This window comes from Aspergillus steynii, assembly GCF_002849105.1.
Source record: "Aspergillus steynii IBT 23096 chromosome Unknown P170scaffold_1, whole genome shotgun sequence".
NCBI classification, from domain to species: domain Eukaryota; kingdom Fungi; phylum Ascomycota; class Eurotiomycetes; order Eurotiales; family Aspergillaceae; genus Aspergillus; species Aspergillus steynii.
In genome coordinates, this window is record NW_020194398.1 from 1,001,508 (window position 1) to 1,017,003 (window position 15,496).

At 50.0% G+C, this 15,496-nt stretch overlaps 5 protein-coding genes across 5 annotated transcripts; 2 read left to right on the forward strand and 3 right to left on the reverse strand.

Annotated features, from left to right (window-relative positions):
* Positions 1-156: 156 nt before the first annotated feature.
* On the reverse strand, positions 157-1,288 carry P170DRAFT_372539 (carbon-nitrogen hydrolase family protein). Its single transcript, XM_024845206.1, has 3 exons — positions 1,098-1,288; positions 584-1,035; positions 157-515 (listed from the first exon to the last, which is right to left on the reverse strand). Exons 1-3 carry the CDS (start codon positions 1,274-1,276, stop codon positions 169-171), a joined length of 978 nt encoding a protein of 325 aa, XP_024709241.1. The 5' UTR covers positions 1,277-1,288; the 3' UTR covers positions 157-168.
* Positions 1,289-1,958: 670 nt separating this feature from the next.
* P170DRAFT_431694 (uncharacterized protein) lies at positions 1,959-3,111 on the forward strand. Its single transcript, XM_024848099.1, has 2 exons — positions 1,959-2,050; positions 2,104-3,111. The coding sequence occupies exon 2, from the start codon at positions 2,303-2,305 to the stop codon at positions 2,786-2,788; it is 486 nt and encodes a 161-aa protein (XP_024709242.1). The 5' UTR covers positions 1,959-2,050; positions 2,104-2,302; the 3' UTR covers positions 2,789-3,111.
* Positions 3,112-3,451: 340 nt separating this feature from the next.
* P170DRAFT_504812 (Isochorismatase hydrolase) lies at positions 3,452-4,723 on the forward strand. The gene is made up of 4 exons (XM_024854234.1): positions 3,452-3,921; positions 4,015-4,285; positions 4,344-4,411; positions 4,469-4,723. Exons 1-4 carry the CDS (start codon positions 3,680-3,682, stop codon positions 4,611-4,613), a joined length of 726 nt encoding a protein of 241 aa, XP_024709243.1. The 5' UTR covers positions 3,452-3,679; the 3' UTR covers positions 4,614-4,723.
* Positions 4,724-5,251: 528 nt separating this feature from the next.
* Positions 5,252-7,796, reverse strand: P170DRAFT_345307 (cysteine--tRNA ligase; the record flags this gene model as incomplete). Its single annotated transcript, XM_024843506.1, has 4 exons — positions 5,252-5,487; positions 5,541-6,312; positions 6,361-7,503; positions 7,566-7,796. The coding sequence occupies 4 exons, from the start codon at positions 7,794-7,796 to the stop codon at positions 5,252-5,254; spliced, it is 2,382 nt and encodes a 793-aa protein (XP_024709244.1).
* A 6,410-nt stretch (positions 7,797-14,206) lies between these two features.
* Positions 14,207-14,929, reverse strand: P170DRAFT_469422 (uncharacterized protein; the record flags this gene model as incomplete). The annotated part of the gene is made up of 2 exons (XM_024852629.1): positions 14,207-14,264; positions 14,316-14,929. 2 exons carry the CDS (start codon positions 14,927-14,929, stop codon positions 14,207-14,209), a joined length of 672 nt encoding a protein of 223 aa, XP_024709245.1.
* Positions 14,930-15,496: the final 567 nt, after the last annotated feature.

The following is a 15,496-nucleotide window of genomic DNA, read 5'->3' on the forward strand; positions in this document are numbered from 1 at the left end:
GGAATCTTAATATATCACATCGGTGGTAATGACTGTGTCTCGGAAATTACATTCGTCTCACACCTGGCTTTTATTCATAAAGCTGAGGTTCTACAGAACAAAAGCAATCCTTTCAACCTTCTAACAAGAGCCTCAGCTCAGACTCCTAAACATTACCCCAAGTCAGCCTCAGTTGACCTCCGGGCGAACCTGCTTTTTCTCACGATAATCAACACCCAACCAGAGCAGATCGGGTCTGCTGTAGTGTCCATGAACATCCAACATGGCCTTCACCTTCAAGATCTCGCTGAAGTCCAAGTCGGCGATCACCAGACCTTCCTCCTCTTCGCCCAGATCCTGGGTCATCTTGCGTCCGTCGGGCCCGATAATGCAAGCACAGCCACCACCGCCAATGTGGTAGAGCTTCCCATCCCCAAGCTTCATTCTATCCACGCCTTTCTGGGTGTAGAATGAGGAAGCGAGCACAACGAAGCAGTTTCCTTCAATGGCGTGAGTGGTGGATAGGTTATGGGCACCTATCGGAAGTATAAAACGTCAGACATGACATCGTTCTCACAAAATAATAAAGAAAAGAAGAACTCACCCTCCCTACACTGCGACCACAACGCCGTCCCCTCCGGGAATGACGAGTAATAATTCATCGGTGGCCACGCAGCGACGTGGATCTGCTCACCCTGCGAATAAGTATGATAGCGCAGCAGCGGCTGAGAATGTTCCCAGCACGACAAGGCGCCAACTTTGCCGAGCCCCGGCTCGTCAACGACATTCAGCAGGGATGAGCCGCTTCCGTCGCCATAGATAGTGCGTTCCGCGTGCGTGGGCTTGATCTTTCGTCTGTGCATTTTGATCACGCCGTCTTTTCCAATGAAGGACTGCGAGAGGTAGAGCGAGTTATTGTGGTTCTCCGAGTATCCCAGACTGACGGCGATGTTGTTGGTTAGGGCGCAGTTCTGGATTGTCCGCATTTCAGGCGAGTCGCGCTTCAGACTGTGTTTCATGTATTCGCTGACCATTTCGAAGTCGATTGGGCGTTGCCTATTTGCTTGTTAGCCACATTGGTGATCTTATGAGGGCGTGGAAGTGATGTGACTACAAACCAGATCCAGCCTGGATACATGGGTATCCAGACCTCTGGGAAAGCAATCATGTCGCATCCCTTTTCGGCGGCTTCGGTGATGAGACGACAGGTCTTTTCGACTGCGCCTTCAAGGTCGAAGTAGCAGCCTTCTGCCTGGACGGCAGCGACACGAACGGTGGATGGCTGGATGTCGGACATCTTTCGTTTGAGGATGGAGATGCTGAAGGGATGGGACTTTGAGTTGATACATTGGACCTATTTATAACTGTGACCGATGTCAAAGATTTTGAAGGCTTTTCCTTTTGCTCTTTGCTGTTAGTTTCTATGACATACTGCCATTGATGCTTGGCACGTAGGCAGACCTAGGGCACGATAAGGAAATTGGAGTCTCCAACTGTCTCCAATTTTACAGGATTATGTCATACCAGTGAGGATTACCCGGCAATCAGATCAGTGTTTCTCTTTGCACGCAATGAGTCGACGTTTATTTTCAAGAGACAATAAAAACAATATATCCCCTCAGAGTGGTCTGATATTGACTGCAATTTCACATCAACAGGTCGTTTATGATGGTCTTCTCCAGAATTGTTAAGTGCATTGTGCCATGTCAAGAGAAACCCATATTTCACACGACATTCTTTTAAAACAAATTCCAATCAATCATGTTTCGTTCAAGTGATCCAAGAGACATCATTAAGGAGAAATCAATCAGAATGACACTACTGATCGCATTTTGCAGGGGCGCTGACTGCATTCTATCTTTAGTTCTGACAAATCGCGGCACGTGCGACACAAAGCCTTGCAGGGACTAACTGCTTTCGGATGGCCAATGACTGTCGCGTTCAGCGCGAGTCATGCATAAATTCTCGACAAAGAGTCACCTCTGTATACACATCCTTCAGCCCATCTATATTTCTCAGTCATATTTGCGTCACTATTAGCCGTCAGAATGGACTTTCTGTGATCAACGTGGTGTGCTCCATCCCAACAACCAACGCAATACATGCAGCTAACCAACATCCCAGGAACCGTATCTCCGCAAGATCCCCATGATTGCATGCGCTCAAGGAGCAGGAACTTCATAAAGTTCCTCATTCAGCCCCAAGCACAATATATCTAAACGCAACAGGGCCAGACTCTTTCCTGGAGAGTCATCCATAGCCTCAACATCTCCAGAGTTGAGACCCCACCCCAATGGAACCCAGCCTAGTCTGTCCGTCCAACATGAATACCCCCTTCCCCCTCGACCCCAACGCCCTATACATCCTCCTCCTCGACCGCGGCGACAGCTACCTTTTCCACTGGGCCCTCTACCTCGCCAAGTCCGCCTCTTCGGGGATCATGTACCACCTCATCAACCCGGACACGACGGACCCGACGACCTGGAAGTACGAGATCCAGGGGATATCCGACGGGTCATATTTCAGCCGCGTCCTGCTAGCCTTGAAGCTGGGGACGTTGGACCCAGTCGTGCACGATGCTGTGGCGGGTCGATTAGGCGACGTCCCGATTCAGTATTCGGGACGGTTTAAGGAGAACGTCACGTGTCGGGTTTGGTTGAAGGAGGCGCTGTATGCGCTGGATGATGAGGGGTATGTGGAGCTGGGGAGGTCGGTGAATGAGATCGATACGGAGGCGACGCATCTGGCGATGATTAATAAGAGTAAGAGGGTGAGGAGTGTGGTTACGAGTAGGGGGTGTGTGGTGTGATATGTGGCTGGTTTTCGCGCGATTGGTGGAAGTTTTATGCTGGGGCGTATAATTCGGAAGATGAGGTCTGCCGTGGAATGCTGAAACTTATAGATGATACTCAGTTGAAGGGGATATCCGAGGAGGTCGACACTGTATATCCCATCTGACAGGCACTGAATGTTTGGCATTATTGTCGCATTCTAGTCTTTGAGGAATGCCTCTCCAGATCGGCGCCGAGAGTGTTGGAACTTAGGATGCCAGCCATTCCATGAAGGCAATGGACCACAGTATAGAGTTAGCTTATATACATCGAATGTTTAACGCCAGTGATGCCAGGCTGTTATCAGATGGAAGAAAATATGCTGCCATATTGATAGATGCCATCTGGCGCTAACCGCATTGGGTCAAAATGTCGAAGGTCGCCTGAGGTTCTTCTCGTTCAACACTCCAACCGAACACAACCACATTCTTTATAATGACTGTCAAGCGTTTAGCAGATTTATTATTATCCGAAAGTCTGGAGTCGTCTAGTCTCTAGCGGTTAGTCTCCTCGGCCTCCGCGCCTCGCTCATGATGACGTCATTCATGTAGTCTCCATGTAACTACAGAGATGTGACCTCTCTTTCCCTTCGTCTTTTCTTTCGTCCTTCAATTGTCATGCCTCATAGTGCTCTCTCTGGCCAATTCTGCGCAAAGTGTTATAACAGCTTCTGTTGAAGTGAATTAACCTTACAGGGAAACTCAGCTCGACTGGTCAGATACCAACCCCGCCTGCATTTCGACGCAAGGGATAAAGCGCGCTGCAAAATACTCAGCTCGCGGCCACTCAAGAGCCAACTTTATCCTTTCTCCTCCGAGCTGAACTGAAACAGCCTCCTGCTTCTCTCACGAAGCGTTCTCCATCTCAACATGCTGTTCGCCCCTCTCATGCTTGGGGCCGTCTCGCTCCTCCCTCTAGCCCAATGCACCCACCAAGGGACCAAACCAATCTATCTCTCCAACCAAGTCCCCATCGCACCAAAGTCAGTTCCTAACTTCGGGTCCAACTACGCCGTGCTAAATCTCGACCTCATCGATGCGATCGTCGCGAACGTGAACACCACCGATGAGGGGAAGAAGTGGATAGAAAACACAGCAACGTGGATCGACGCGTGGGTTTACCCTTCGATCACCCCCCTTACCCTTCTTTCAGCTTACTTTAAACATGCATTATTTATAATGTGCTAACCCATTGCGAGGCACAGCGTCCACGATCAAAACCCCCCACCCCTGAACATCTTCACGCGCATCTACTTCTCGACATCGCAGCTCCCAGAAGTCGGTCCCGACACGCCATTCGCGTCTGTCGCGAAAGGACTAGGGAATTTGACCGAGTCCAGCGCCAAGAGCCAAATTTACAAGGCCTTCAAGACAGAGGATGAGGACGTGGTCGTGCCGAAGACGAGGTACTATGCTGGAGCGGGGAACTCGATTGAGGAGATATTGAACAGCCAGGGGGTTGATACGGTTGTTTTGGTAATTGATATATCCTTTCAGCTTTTGAGTGAGGGATGTGCTGACAAGCATGATATAGTCTGGGATTCGGACCTCGGGAGTCATACTGGCGACGGCGTTGCGGTTGTTTGATTTGGATTATAATGTGTGAGTTACCCTTCTCCCTCTTTGGCATTGGAGAGCATGTGCCTGATGGATGAGTAGGTATGTGATTTCAAATAATACCATCGAGCCTGATCCTTCTGGGGATAAGATCCAAAACTCGATTCTGTACGACATCTTCCCGAAGATTCCGGTCAAGGTGATTACCCTTGAGGAGGCACTTGAGGGGTTGAAGGCTTCGAGGTAGGGTTGTATGAGTTGAGAGATCGGTGAATGGGCCAGTGTTTATTTCCGACTGAAGTATGAGAATATCGGAGCGGGTTATATCAGGCAGATAATTCGCATGTGGACAGTCAGACACAAGCGTGTTGGGATATTTAATCAAGTAGGTAATAATAATGTATCATTGGATCCGATAGTGAGAGATTAAGGATGATTGATAATGGCCATACAAAAGGACGTAATGTGATCGGAATATAATGCTTAATACTCTTAATAGAACGACGCTAAAGCTATCTATCGACATCGGCGTAGTCTCAAACAACAAGAACCACTAAACTATGCTCGACTAGCCAGTCATAACGCCCAGACAGAGGAAAGTCGTAAGTTCGGATAAAATTCTAAACAATGCTGATCATAGCCGAATGCCATGTGGTAAACCGCTCAATAAATTCGACAGCGCTTTTGAAAGATCTGAGGTGTCATCTTGGGAATCAGGAATTCAAACATGAAGGCCAGCGATGACGGAGATCTAAAGGGGTGTGCTGGTGAGATCGAATCACTCCGAGCCACTGCGTCTGGCTGCTGGGTGGGACTGGATACGACCGGGACCGAGCGCATGTCATGAAAGACTAAGGTAACAGCTCATCAGGGAGTTGAGCATTCCTAAGCGGTAGCCCCGAACTTGGCAGTGTATTCGTCGTTTAGCTTCTTCTGTCGGTCCCATTCTTTCTTCAATTTCTTGGACTGGCTCTTGGGGACTTCGCTGTCGTCCGCCAGTTTGGTCGGGAGCCCATCGGCGTCCCACTCTTTGTACTTGGGGTCGTTTTTAAACAATTCCTGCGCGGGAAGTTTGGCCTTCTCCCATTTCTCCGCTTCGGCTTTCTCTCGGGCAATACGGGCTGAGGTAGTGGTTAGCAGGTGGACGTCAAAAACATACGAGAGGAATACATACCCTTCTCCTTCTGGTTGGCCTTCTCAGCGAGCAGGGCAGCTCTTTCGTTACGGGCCGCAATGAGCTTCGAAGCGGGAACAAATTTGATCAAACTGGGCCGGTCGCTCTGGTCATCCAGTTGTACGCCAATGTCGGTAAGATCGAAGTCGCGGATACGGTCGGCAAGAGCGATGACGGCCGACTTCGTTTTCGGCTCAAGAGTTCCGGCAGTGATGAGACGACGCAGTTCATCACGGAGACGAGACACTGCACGAACGTAGGGCATGGCAAGGGTTTCCGCGTTCCGTTCACCGTTCTTCTCCAACTCGGCGAATTCGGTTGCCGGGGATTGGTTCAAGAGATCTTGGACGGAGGGCTCAGACACGCCAAACGCCTTGACTTCTTCGACGATGTTGGTGAATACAGCGGCGAAAGGCTTGACGGCTGTCTGGGGATCCACGTTGGATGCGGTAGCCGCTGACCAGCCGAGACCCTCGTATGGCGGCTGGGCGCCGGCGTCGAGACCGAGAATGCCGACAATCTTCGTCACCCACCGACCGACCGTCTGCACCGTGCGCAAATCATTGGTCTCACCTATATAAATGTTGGCGTCGCGGACAATCCTCGAGATGATTTGCATGGCAGCGGGAGTGTCGAAAGAGTTGCGGAAAGCTGCGTCCAAATCCTTCTTGGCTTGGTCCAGTTTCGCCGTCAGTTCATTATCGGTGTTCTCCGACAAGGACAGAGCTTCGATTCCGTCGGCGGACCGGGCCTTGATGTTCGTGAAGAAGTTCTAATCGATCAGCATCTAATCTAGAATGAATCATGTGAGGGAACTTACATCGAGGGTAGCCTCCCAGCCGTCTGCGTGCTTCCGCATATCAGGCGAGATCTCGACACCGTCGTTCCAGCGACCCAGCAAGAAAACGATACGCATGTTCCGAGGGGAATATGTCGTCTCCAGGGCGGCGCGAATCGACTGGAAGTTCTTGAGCGACTTGCTCATCTTGGCACCGGACACACTCAAATGTCCAATGTGCAAGAAGTACTTGACCCATGTGTGCTCGCAGGTGCCGCAGCGGTGGAACGCCTCACTTTGAGCCAGCTCGTTATCGTGGTGAGGGAAGGCCAGATCAATACCACCCGAGTGGATGTCCATCTGCTCGCCAAGCTTATCCGACGCCATGACGGAGCACTCGATATGCCAACCCGGTCGACCGTCGCTCCACGGACTCTGCCAGTAGGGCTCACCGGGTTTCGACTTCTTCCACAGCGCAAAATCACCGGCGCCGCGCTTTCCACCCAAGGCCTTGGACAAAGAGCCCTCTCCCTCCTCTTGCAGGGCTTTGTCGTTCTTGCTTTCCGGGCGCAACCGGGCATAGGTGTTCCCGCCTTTCTCGAATGCCGTAATGTCGAAGTAAACGGACCCATCCGTCTCATAAGCGTAGCCTTTTTGTACGAGGCGCTGGACGAAAGTGACGATCTGAGGAAGATATTCGGTGACTCGGGTCAAGGCATCGGGTCGAAGCACGTTCAACGCATCCATGTCCGCCGTGAATTCCTTTTCCATCGATTGCGTGAGGTCGGTGAAGATGGTTTGGTCGTTAATGTCGATGGTTTCTTTGTAGAGAGAGTCCAGGTATGGTAGGAGAATCTCCTCCGCGCCTTCAAAACCCTTGCCCTCCCGGAGTCCTCGCGCGGCCGCATCCATGTTGTTGATGTGCATTTTCAGTTTGGCCTCCGCATCCCCCGGCTTGCCCTCTCCGGTTAACGTGCCGCCATTAAGGACTTGGCTGTATGCCGCATCTCTTCGAGATTCGTAGTTCGACTCGTCGACGGGGTCGTTCGAGGGTTGCAACAGAGGGAGGTTGGATGTCGCGTAGGCGCGCAGGGCTTGCAGACCGAGGTTGTGGCTTTCTTGGGGGGAGTAGGATTTCTTCTTCTCGAGCTCGAACAGTCGCTTTCTGCGCGCTTTGATGATGATCTGTACTCCGAAAAGAATTAGCGACCCCACATCACTCAATTATTGATCCGATTCAACCTCACCTTGTCGTCAATGTCGGTGATGTTCATGACGAAGTTGACGTTGTATCCGAAGTAGTGCATCATGATGCGACGAATGATATCGGTGGAGACATAATTGCGCGCGTGTCCCAAGTGACCGATATCGTACACGGTCGGGCCACAGGCGTACCAGGAGACCTTCCCCTCCTCGCGAGGCACAAAAGGCACCGGCCCGCCGGGCTTCAGGGAGTTATGGACCAGGACCGAGGCCATGGTCGAATGCGAAAAGGAAAAGGAACGGGAAAAGGAAAAGGGTCGCGGAATGGGAGAGCGAAAGCGAGGTGGAGATGATTGCAGCGACCGAGAAAAAACCCTCAGGTTCGCAAGAGGGCGCATTCGGGAGGAGGGGGTGGGGTCAGGATGAAGTGTGATGGAGAGAGAGAGAGAGAGGAAGACCGATGAGTCAGAACGGCGGCGGCGGGAAATCTGATAATCCCGTGCCGTGGCTTCTATCATGCGTCGCCAGTTCTCGTCTTGGATGAAGTCTCCCCACAAAACGAAGGTTTCCCGCATTGTCCGGGACCTTGCGGTACCCGTCAATGGTGCTTTTGAAGTCACCCAAAACCAAATCGAGATGTTCCAGCCTTTACAGGCGCTATGGTGATTGGTGATGTTGTTGTTGTCGAGCGCGGTCTTGAACACAGGGACAGGGCAACGGCTGTGCTCGCATGGGTAGGTAGTTAGGCTTTCCTGAGCAACTGGGGGTGTGCTGTGCTCGGCAGGAACCATCATATGTCTATATTATGGTTGATACGGAATGGCTGCGTGGTATATATGGAAGGTATACCTATCCTGGTAGTAGCTCCCTAGCCGTAGCGGTTGCCTACTACAGATGGGGAACATGGAGACTAACGGAGCCAAAGCGAGTGCTTAATACTAATATAATCTTTCCAAATTGGTCATGGCTCCTGGTAGTTTCTAAGAAAAAAGCCCTTTCTTTCTCTCACCCACGGTCCTTATTGGTCGCGGCGGGTTGGGGTTTGGGATGCAGTTAGATCCTCAAAGAGAAACCAATGGCACTTATCCGTGCCCTTGATTCAATTTAAGAACATGTTAAAATTCAAAACACGCCGCCACAAAGACAAGCTCACAAAGTCCACCCTGCTTTCCGAAGATCGCTCTCGTCGTGGTCGCCACCAGCGAACTCGCCTGGGGGGATCTTCCCTTTCCATTGTCTGGGTTCATCCCTCACATTGCAATTCTCGAAGTTGATGAAATGGCTAGACGTCAGAAAAGAATTATACTGATTGATATCGGAGGAGCTCAAAGACTTTCAACTCTGACTCGGCCTCGTCGCAGAGGTCCCGGGATGCCTGCGTGGCAGCTGTAACCAGATCTTCATCATGGCGCGGTGATTAGGGTCGCTCTTATTGCAGCATACAAAAGAGGCCCCGGCAAATGAGGGGAAATGAGTTGGCATGATTGGATGTTGCTGGATAGATTTCTCTTTTCTTTTCTTCATGATGATCCAGGTACTGGCATCTGGCTCCGTAAAAGCGACTTCTTTGCGAATGTAAGGGGTGTCAAAAAAGTCCCTGGTGACGGTATTCGAGACCATTGCCAGATAGAAGATAGAGAGAGAGAGAGAGATAGAATCCTTGACAGCGGAAGCTAACGACCTCGCAGTGGTGACGAATTTCGAGACACGAACCATCCGCCTTTGCAACCTCGCACTCTTCGAAATTGAAAATGTAGCTGAATATATGGAAGAACCACGTCAAGGTATGAACCCATCTTTATTCAAGTCGAAACGTATATCGCTCCGTATGATAGCATCCAGTCCGCTATTCTTGAATTACCATTGTGATAGTTCTCCTCATGCCAGTTAGCCGTCTCTGTCGTGTTTGTCAGATACTAGATGCCGAAGATCCTGTTTCTCCATGCCTTCGGTTGATTGTCCACGCTGCAGCACTCAAAATTCACAAAATAACCCTTTGATCAGTATCACAATGAGACTATGATAGAAAGAGATATCGCTTTGTGTAGCCTATGCACGCCCTGCCAATGGATCCCATATCATATTGTTCAGTGTCGGCCTTCCGATATGCACGCCGATAGAGCTAAGCCGGCTAAAAAAGGCGTAAGATTAGCCTCGAAGCTATGAAAATACATTCGAGTGGCATCCATGAAGCCTTCCTTGAAGGCCCTGTGGATCGCCTCCTATGTGCTCTCAGGTAAGGCCCAAAAGACCGACAGGTCACGTTGGGGGGTGCCAAGGCGCTGTCCATTAATCCTGGAAAAGACAACAACCAACGAATAGCCTCCTGGCACAAGGTCTTCGTTTGTCTGGGGTTCTTCCTTTATCGCGAGCAGCTTGGGGGTGAGACCATGCAGGGCTGTAGACTTTATCAGAGGAAAGGTATCCAGTTCGGACTAGGCTTCTCAGTAAAGTCTTCTCTCTGCCTGCGTGGTGTGCTCTTCAGGCTTGTCAAATTCAGTCCCTATGCGTGGCAGTTACATCCATATCTTCATTACAGCCCGCTGGGTAGGGTTGTTCCCGGTGACACAGAGAAACGAGGCTACCGCAAAAGACGGCAAATGCGGGTGGTCTTTCTGGCCTTTTTGGATAGACTTTTCTGTAACCTTCTTGGTTGGAATCCATGTATTGGGCGTGGCCTTGGGGAAATGAACAACCCCCCCCCCCCCCCCCCCCCTCCAATCCAACCAGATAGGAAGTTTCTGGCTGTAGAATCTTTCTCATTGTTTTCAATGACCTTTTCCATATCAAAGATCTAAACTCATGTTGAATTAGCCCAGGCACTCAATGATAAATCATCGTGCTACTTTAATCTGAGCATAAGGTAAAGTGTTCAATGTTTGCACATGTTGAACGTCTCTTATATCGGACGAAACTTTTCTTTTTCTGTCAACCGCGACTGGTCTGCTTGATTTTGAAGTGTGACCGGGTCATTGAAAGTAGCATCTGCCTATGGGTACAGCAGTATGTAGCTGTTTGAATCCCCACATCCCTAAACGGGGGTTTGCCAACAATCGGGCTTTTAAATTTCGCAGCCTTCGAAATTAAAAACGTAGCTCAGTGTATGGAAGAGCCACGTCGAGCTTTCAAATCAGTATTGTTATACTCATCGTCGTCCCAGTTAGCCGTCTCTGGTGGGATTGCGAGACACCAAATGCCGAATATGCGGTTTCTCCATTCTTTGGTTGAACAAAACTTCAGTACTCGATGTTGATGAAATATTTAGACGAGATAAAGAAGAAATCCGCCCAGGACAAAGCCTTTTTCGTCTTGGGTACTTTGCTTGGCACCAAGCAGCTGGGGAGTCGGACTTAACTCTAACCCGTCAAGGCAAAGAAATGTATCGGCCTTGGCGTGCCAGCAAAGGGAACCTGCCTGATTCGCTTGTTCCTGTCGAGATTGATACTCCGTGCCAACACTGGGAATCTGCATCCAGACTTTCATCATCGCATGTTGGGAGGTATTTCCTGTGTCCTGGTAGATAAACGTGGCGAAGGCGTATGATGGGTGAGTCAGACGGTCTTGACTGTACTTCTCGTTCGTCTTTTCGACGACCTCCCACATGCACACGAGGGGGTAGGTAAAACCTTAGACAGCTGCTTCCCAAGAGGTTTCTTGCAGCCATAGTCGAATGTATGGGAGTGTTGAGAGCGGGGCGCGCTAAAATAGATAACTTCGCTTTGAGGAGACAAAGTAATACGGCGCAAAAGCCGTTGAAATGTCCTGGGTATTCGCGGACTGCGCCTAATGACGACAAGAGGCAACATAAGGTGTCTAGCTCAGCGTTGGACTCCCGTCAGAGGGTTTGCTAGGCCTGTTTGCCGCAGACCATCGTATTTTGCCCTTAGTTGGGCTGGCAGCTGATAAAGACTTATCACTGTTTCCTCGATATAACTTTGCTTGTTCGTGCAAAAGCTGCAACGGCGAACGAAGGCAGATGCTCAGTGTCGTAATGAAATCGTGGGTTATCATTTCCATTTGTCCTCTCGACAATTAAAAAGGTCCTAGGGACTGGATCCATGGACAATATCTCGGTTCCGATATATGGGGTTCCAAAGAAGTTTCTTGGTGTGTTGTCCAGTTGCGCCCATCTGGACTATGCCCAGGACTTGGGTTTATGGAGACTTTGTACCTTTGAAGTCTCCAAACACGAGGTCAACGCCTGCAAGATCTAGAAGTCGGCGGTAAGGGCAGATCTCTTCTGACCTCTATGGTGCAAGTAGCTGTATGAAACAGACTATAACCTCCTGGCACAAGGTCTTTTCTTTTGCACCGGAAGGCCTGGGCATCAAACGTGACTGTGGCCTGGAGTCGAAGAATTCTGCTTTCTGTCTAAGCAGAGGACACTCTATGATGGAGCATAGAAGTTCGCTTCCTCTATGGGGTTTTCAGCATCCTGGCCGATCAATGTCCGTGATGTTAATCTCAACCAGTGCGCTGTGGATTCAATTCTTTTCGAAAGCATATTCGCTTTGGTTGAACTTTTCATTGTACTCGTGCCTCAAATCCAGGATTAGCTTTATTTCGGCTGATCTGGCTGGGATTGGGCTCTGCGAGCGGTGGTTCATGATGAAGGACCCAATAATGGGCCTGGATTGGCCCCGTGAGACGCCGAGTGAGGCACATGGACGCAATGCCATGGTTTGCAGCTCTGGTGATCTGGGCTTATCCCACTGTGAGACTTTTGACTACCTGCTTGATATGATGTTAGCGGCGCTGTAGAATAGCAGAGGTCAAGTTCAATTGCTCACACTCCCACCTGTCAGGCTTGGAATTGTCTGTCTAGGGGGTCTTTCGATCAGTTTCGATGTATTGTAAAGGAACTGATGTTGTCTGGGCTGCTGGACCACAGCAGAGAGCTTCAACTGCTTCGAATCCCAGTTTGGTGTTTGGTCTTGATTGTATGAAGATGTTGTAAAGAGTTGAGATGGATTGGGAAGAAGGAAATCTTTAGCTTGGCCACCAACGCCTTCACCATCCAGAGTATTCACCGATCATTCACCAACTATGGCCATCTGTGATTAAGCCCAAGCTCAAGGGAATGCATCTGCAGTGACTACATCTCAGGGAGACTTCCATATTCACAGGCATGCCACTTCCATTCCCACCGCTTTTTTCAGTTTGGAAAATTTTAACCATATGGAATTTTTCTCTATTCCCAGATCTGGAGTAAACGCTCCTACACTTCCTGCGGTCTCCTTGGACAGTCTGTGGCCGCGTAAGCCGTCTTATGCTTCAAACTCGGAGGCATTTCACCCTACACTATAAACGGTACCCTTTGTAATGTCTAGACTTGCATAGTATGCAGCAGGACCGCCCACCCACAAGCGTTAAAGTCTACATGCAAACCACCTGCCGAGGCATTAGAGTTGAGCAAAGCAGCAGAATGACCGAGAAAGCCAAACTATCACTGCATATTGCAGCCAAAATGAACGGCAATGCTTCCGGCAATTTACTGCTGCCAACATGGCTATACTCCGAACCTGCCTGGCGCCAAGCAGGACGTGCAAAATGACCCACCGAGCGGAGCCCTATGCCTATCACCTTACTATTCCCCAATGCTGTACGAGATTAGTGTACGAGGTATATCCTAAGTTCGATCTCAAAGCGCCGGATTTCGCCTTCCAGTAAATTGCATTAGACCTAGATGATTGAGGGGAGGAAAAGAGTTTCATATATGAAGCGTCTTTGGTCCTCAGACACATGAGATGATAGAGCTAATCGACGCCCGCAGCACGAATGAACCACAAGGCGTTCCCACCATACTCTACCCCATGATCCAAAACATTCTTGCCAACGTATGCGGCGGAGTCAGCCTTCCCGTCGAATATCCAGCCGTCATACCCAGAACACAACCAGCGGAGAGGCGTTCGCCATTGACCTGATCACCCAAGGCTCTGACGACCGCCCGGGTTAAAAGTACGCCCTGTTTGACTATTTTCATGGTGCTACCTTGGTACTGAAGGCCTTCGAAAAGCTGCATCACCGAACCCTGGAGTCTATCAAGGCTGTTGTCCTGTTTAGAAATTCTGACCGCGCACCGGGCAAGATGTTGAATATCAATGCGACTGTCCAGCCCGATGGTAGGGTTTCCGTTGGCATGTTTGTGACCACGACCTCTGGCAACGACACCATACCACAGCTATCGTTCAGGATTGATACGGGCGGTAAAGTCTTGGAGACTACTCTCGAGATAAGCTTTCGGACGGCATTTGTCTATGTTATAAGCCCGTGCTGATGGTAGCAAAGGGGATAACGTCTGTTCGTACAATCCCGCATCCTCGTGTCAAATTCCTGGGGGCCGTCTTTCCTACGGCCTGGTTGACACCATTCAGGAGAAACGTCTTGAGCCGGTTGGGTCAATTGGCAAATTCACAAGGTCCAGCCAGCTACCTCCAGATTGCTGTCATCATAATCATCGTTCCACCAGTCAACATGGCTGGGGACCGTAGCCAGATGCCATGTTCCGAAAATTCTCTCTCGCCATGGTGTAGGTTGACTGTACAGGCAGCACCTCTCGAAGTTGATAAAATAACTAAACGCAGGATTCGGAATAGATTGATTAGTATCATAGTAAGATCATGATAGATAGAGAAAGCTTTAACAGGAACTGGATTATAACCCACATGCGTCGTTCCGCCTGATTTCATATCAGATTGTTGAGGGTTGGTCGCCACAAGCTAATCCCGATCCGGCCCAGAGACCTAGCGTTCGTATTAGCCTAAAGCCCGTGCAGGTATGCATACGGGTCCTACATGTATCCCTCCTTGAAAGCCTGGCGAATCTCCTCGCGGGTTGCCATATCTAGAGTCCAGAAGACAGACAGCTCGCGGAGCGGGGGGCCCAAGCGAATTCCCTGAATGAGGGTAAAAACCAGGTATAATGCGTAGCCGCCGGGGAGAAGATCTACTTCGGCTTGGGCGTCTCGCTTTGCTGCCAACAGTTCTGGAGTCAGATCAAGGGAAGATGACTGGAGACAGCAAAAGGCATTCCATTCCGACTCAGCCTCCCTGCAGAGAAGGTTTGTTGCTTGTCTTGCGCGTTCTTCGGGGCTGCTGTACTCAGTCCCTATTCGTGGCAGCTGCAGCCAAATCTTCATCATAGCCTCCTGGGCGGGGTTGTTCCTATTCCGGCATATAAACGAGGCAACGGCAAATGAAGGTAGATGTTCAGGTTCATCAGTGCTCTGTTGAATGGATTTCTCCTTCAACTTCTGGGTGATTATCCATGTGCTAGGACTTTGATCTGCGAAGGTTATCTCCTTATGAATGTAAGGAGCTCCGAAGAAATTTCTGGTTCCAGCCCTTGAATCCATTATTAGTGAGAGAACGTGGCGAGAAAGATAGTGGGGAGGGGGAGCGAGAGGCATAGTGAGGAAGCTATTAATAGGGGCAGAAGAATGAATGACTTGTGAAGCGGGTGTTTTGTCCAAACCTACCTAAGAGTGACTCGCCCATGACGTAGCACCAGGAACCAGCCCATGAGCCAATTGCAAGCATCGAAATGAGTTTTATGTTTTCTCACAGCACAGGATGCTACGGAGACCTGATCGGAAAGTTACATGTGCTGTGCGTAAGCTTCGGGCAAGCCGGAAATTTGAACCTACTGCAGTGAAAAGGCATATTGGTCCCAGGGCTCCACCTCTGGAACATTACCTGGCCTAGCTATGTCCTGAGATCTATATGGCTAAGGGAATATTGGTAGACGGTGAATGTAGCTTTGAATTGCGAGCAACGGTGACGTTGATTTCAGAGCTGGGGTTCGGGTTCTCTCTGAGCTGCCTAGAAACAGTGAATGTATATCGACGCGTTTGAATAATGGTACTGTCACCCTTGGGCTGAAAGGTTCTGCTTGATCTCTTCCTGTTTTTTCTCCTTCCTCGCCCATTCTCGTCTTCATCCCCATCCCCGTTGGCGTAAACGTCCACATCACCACG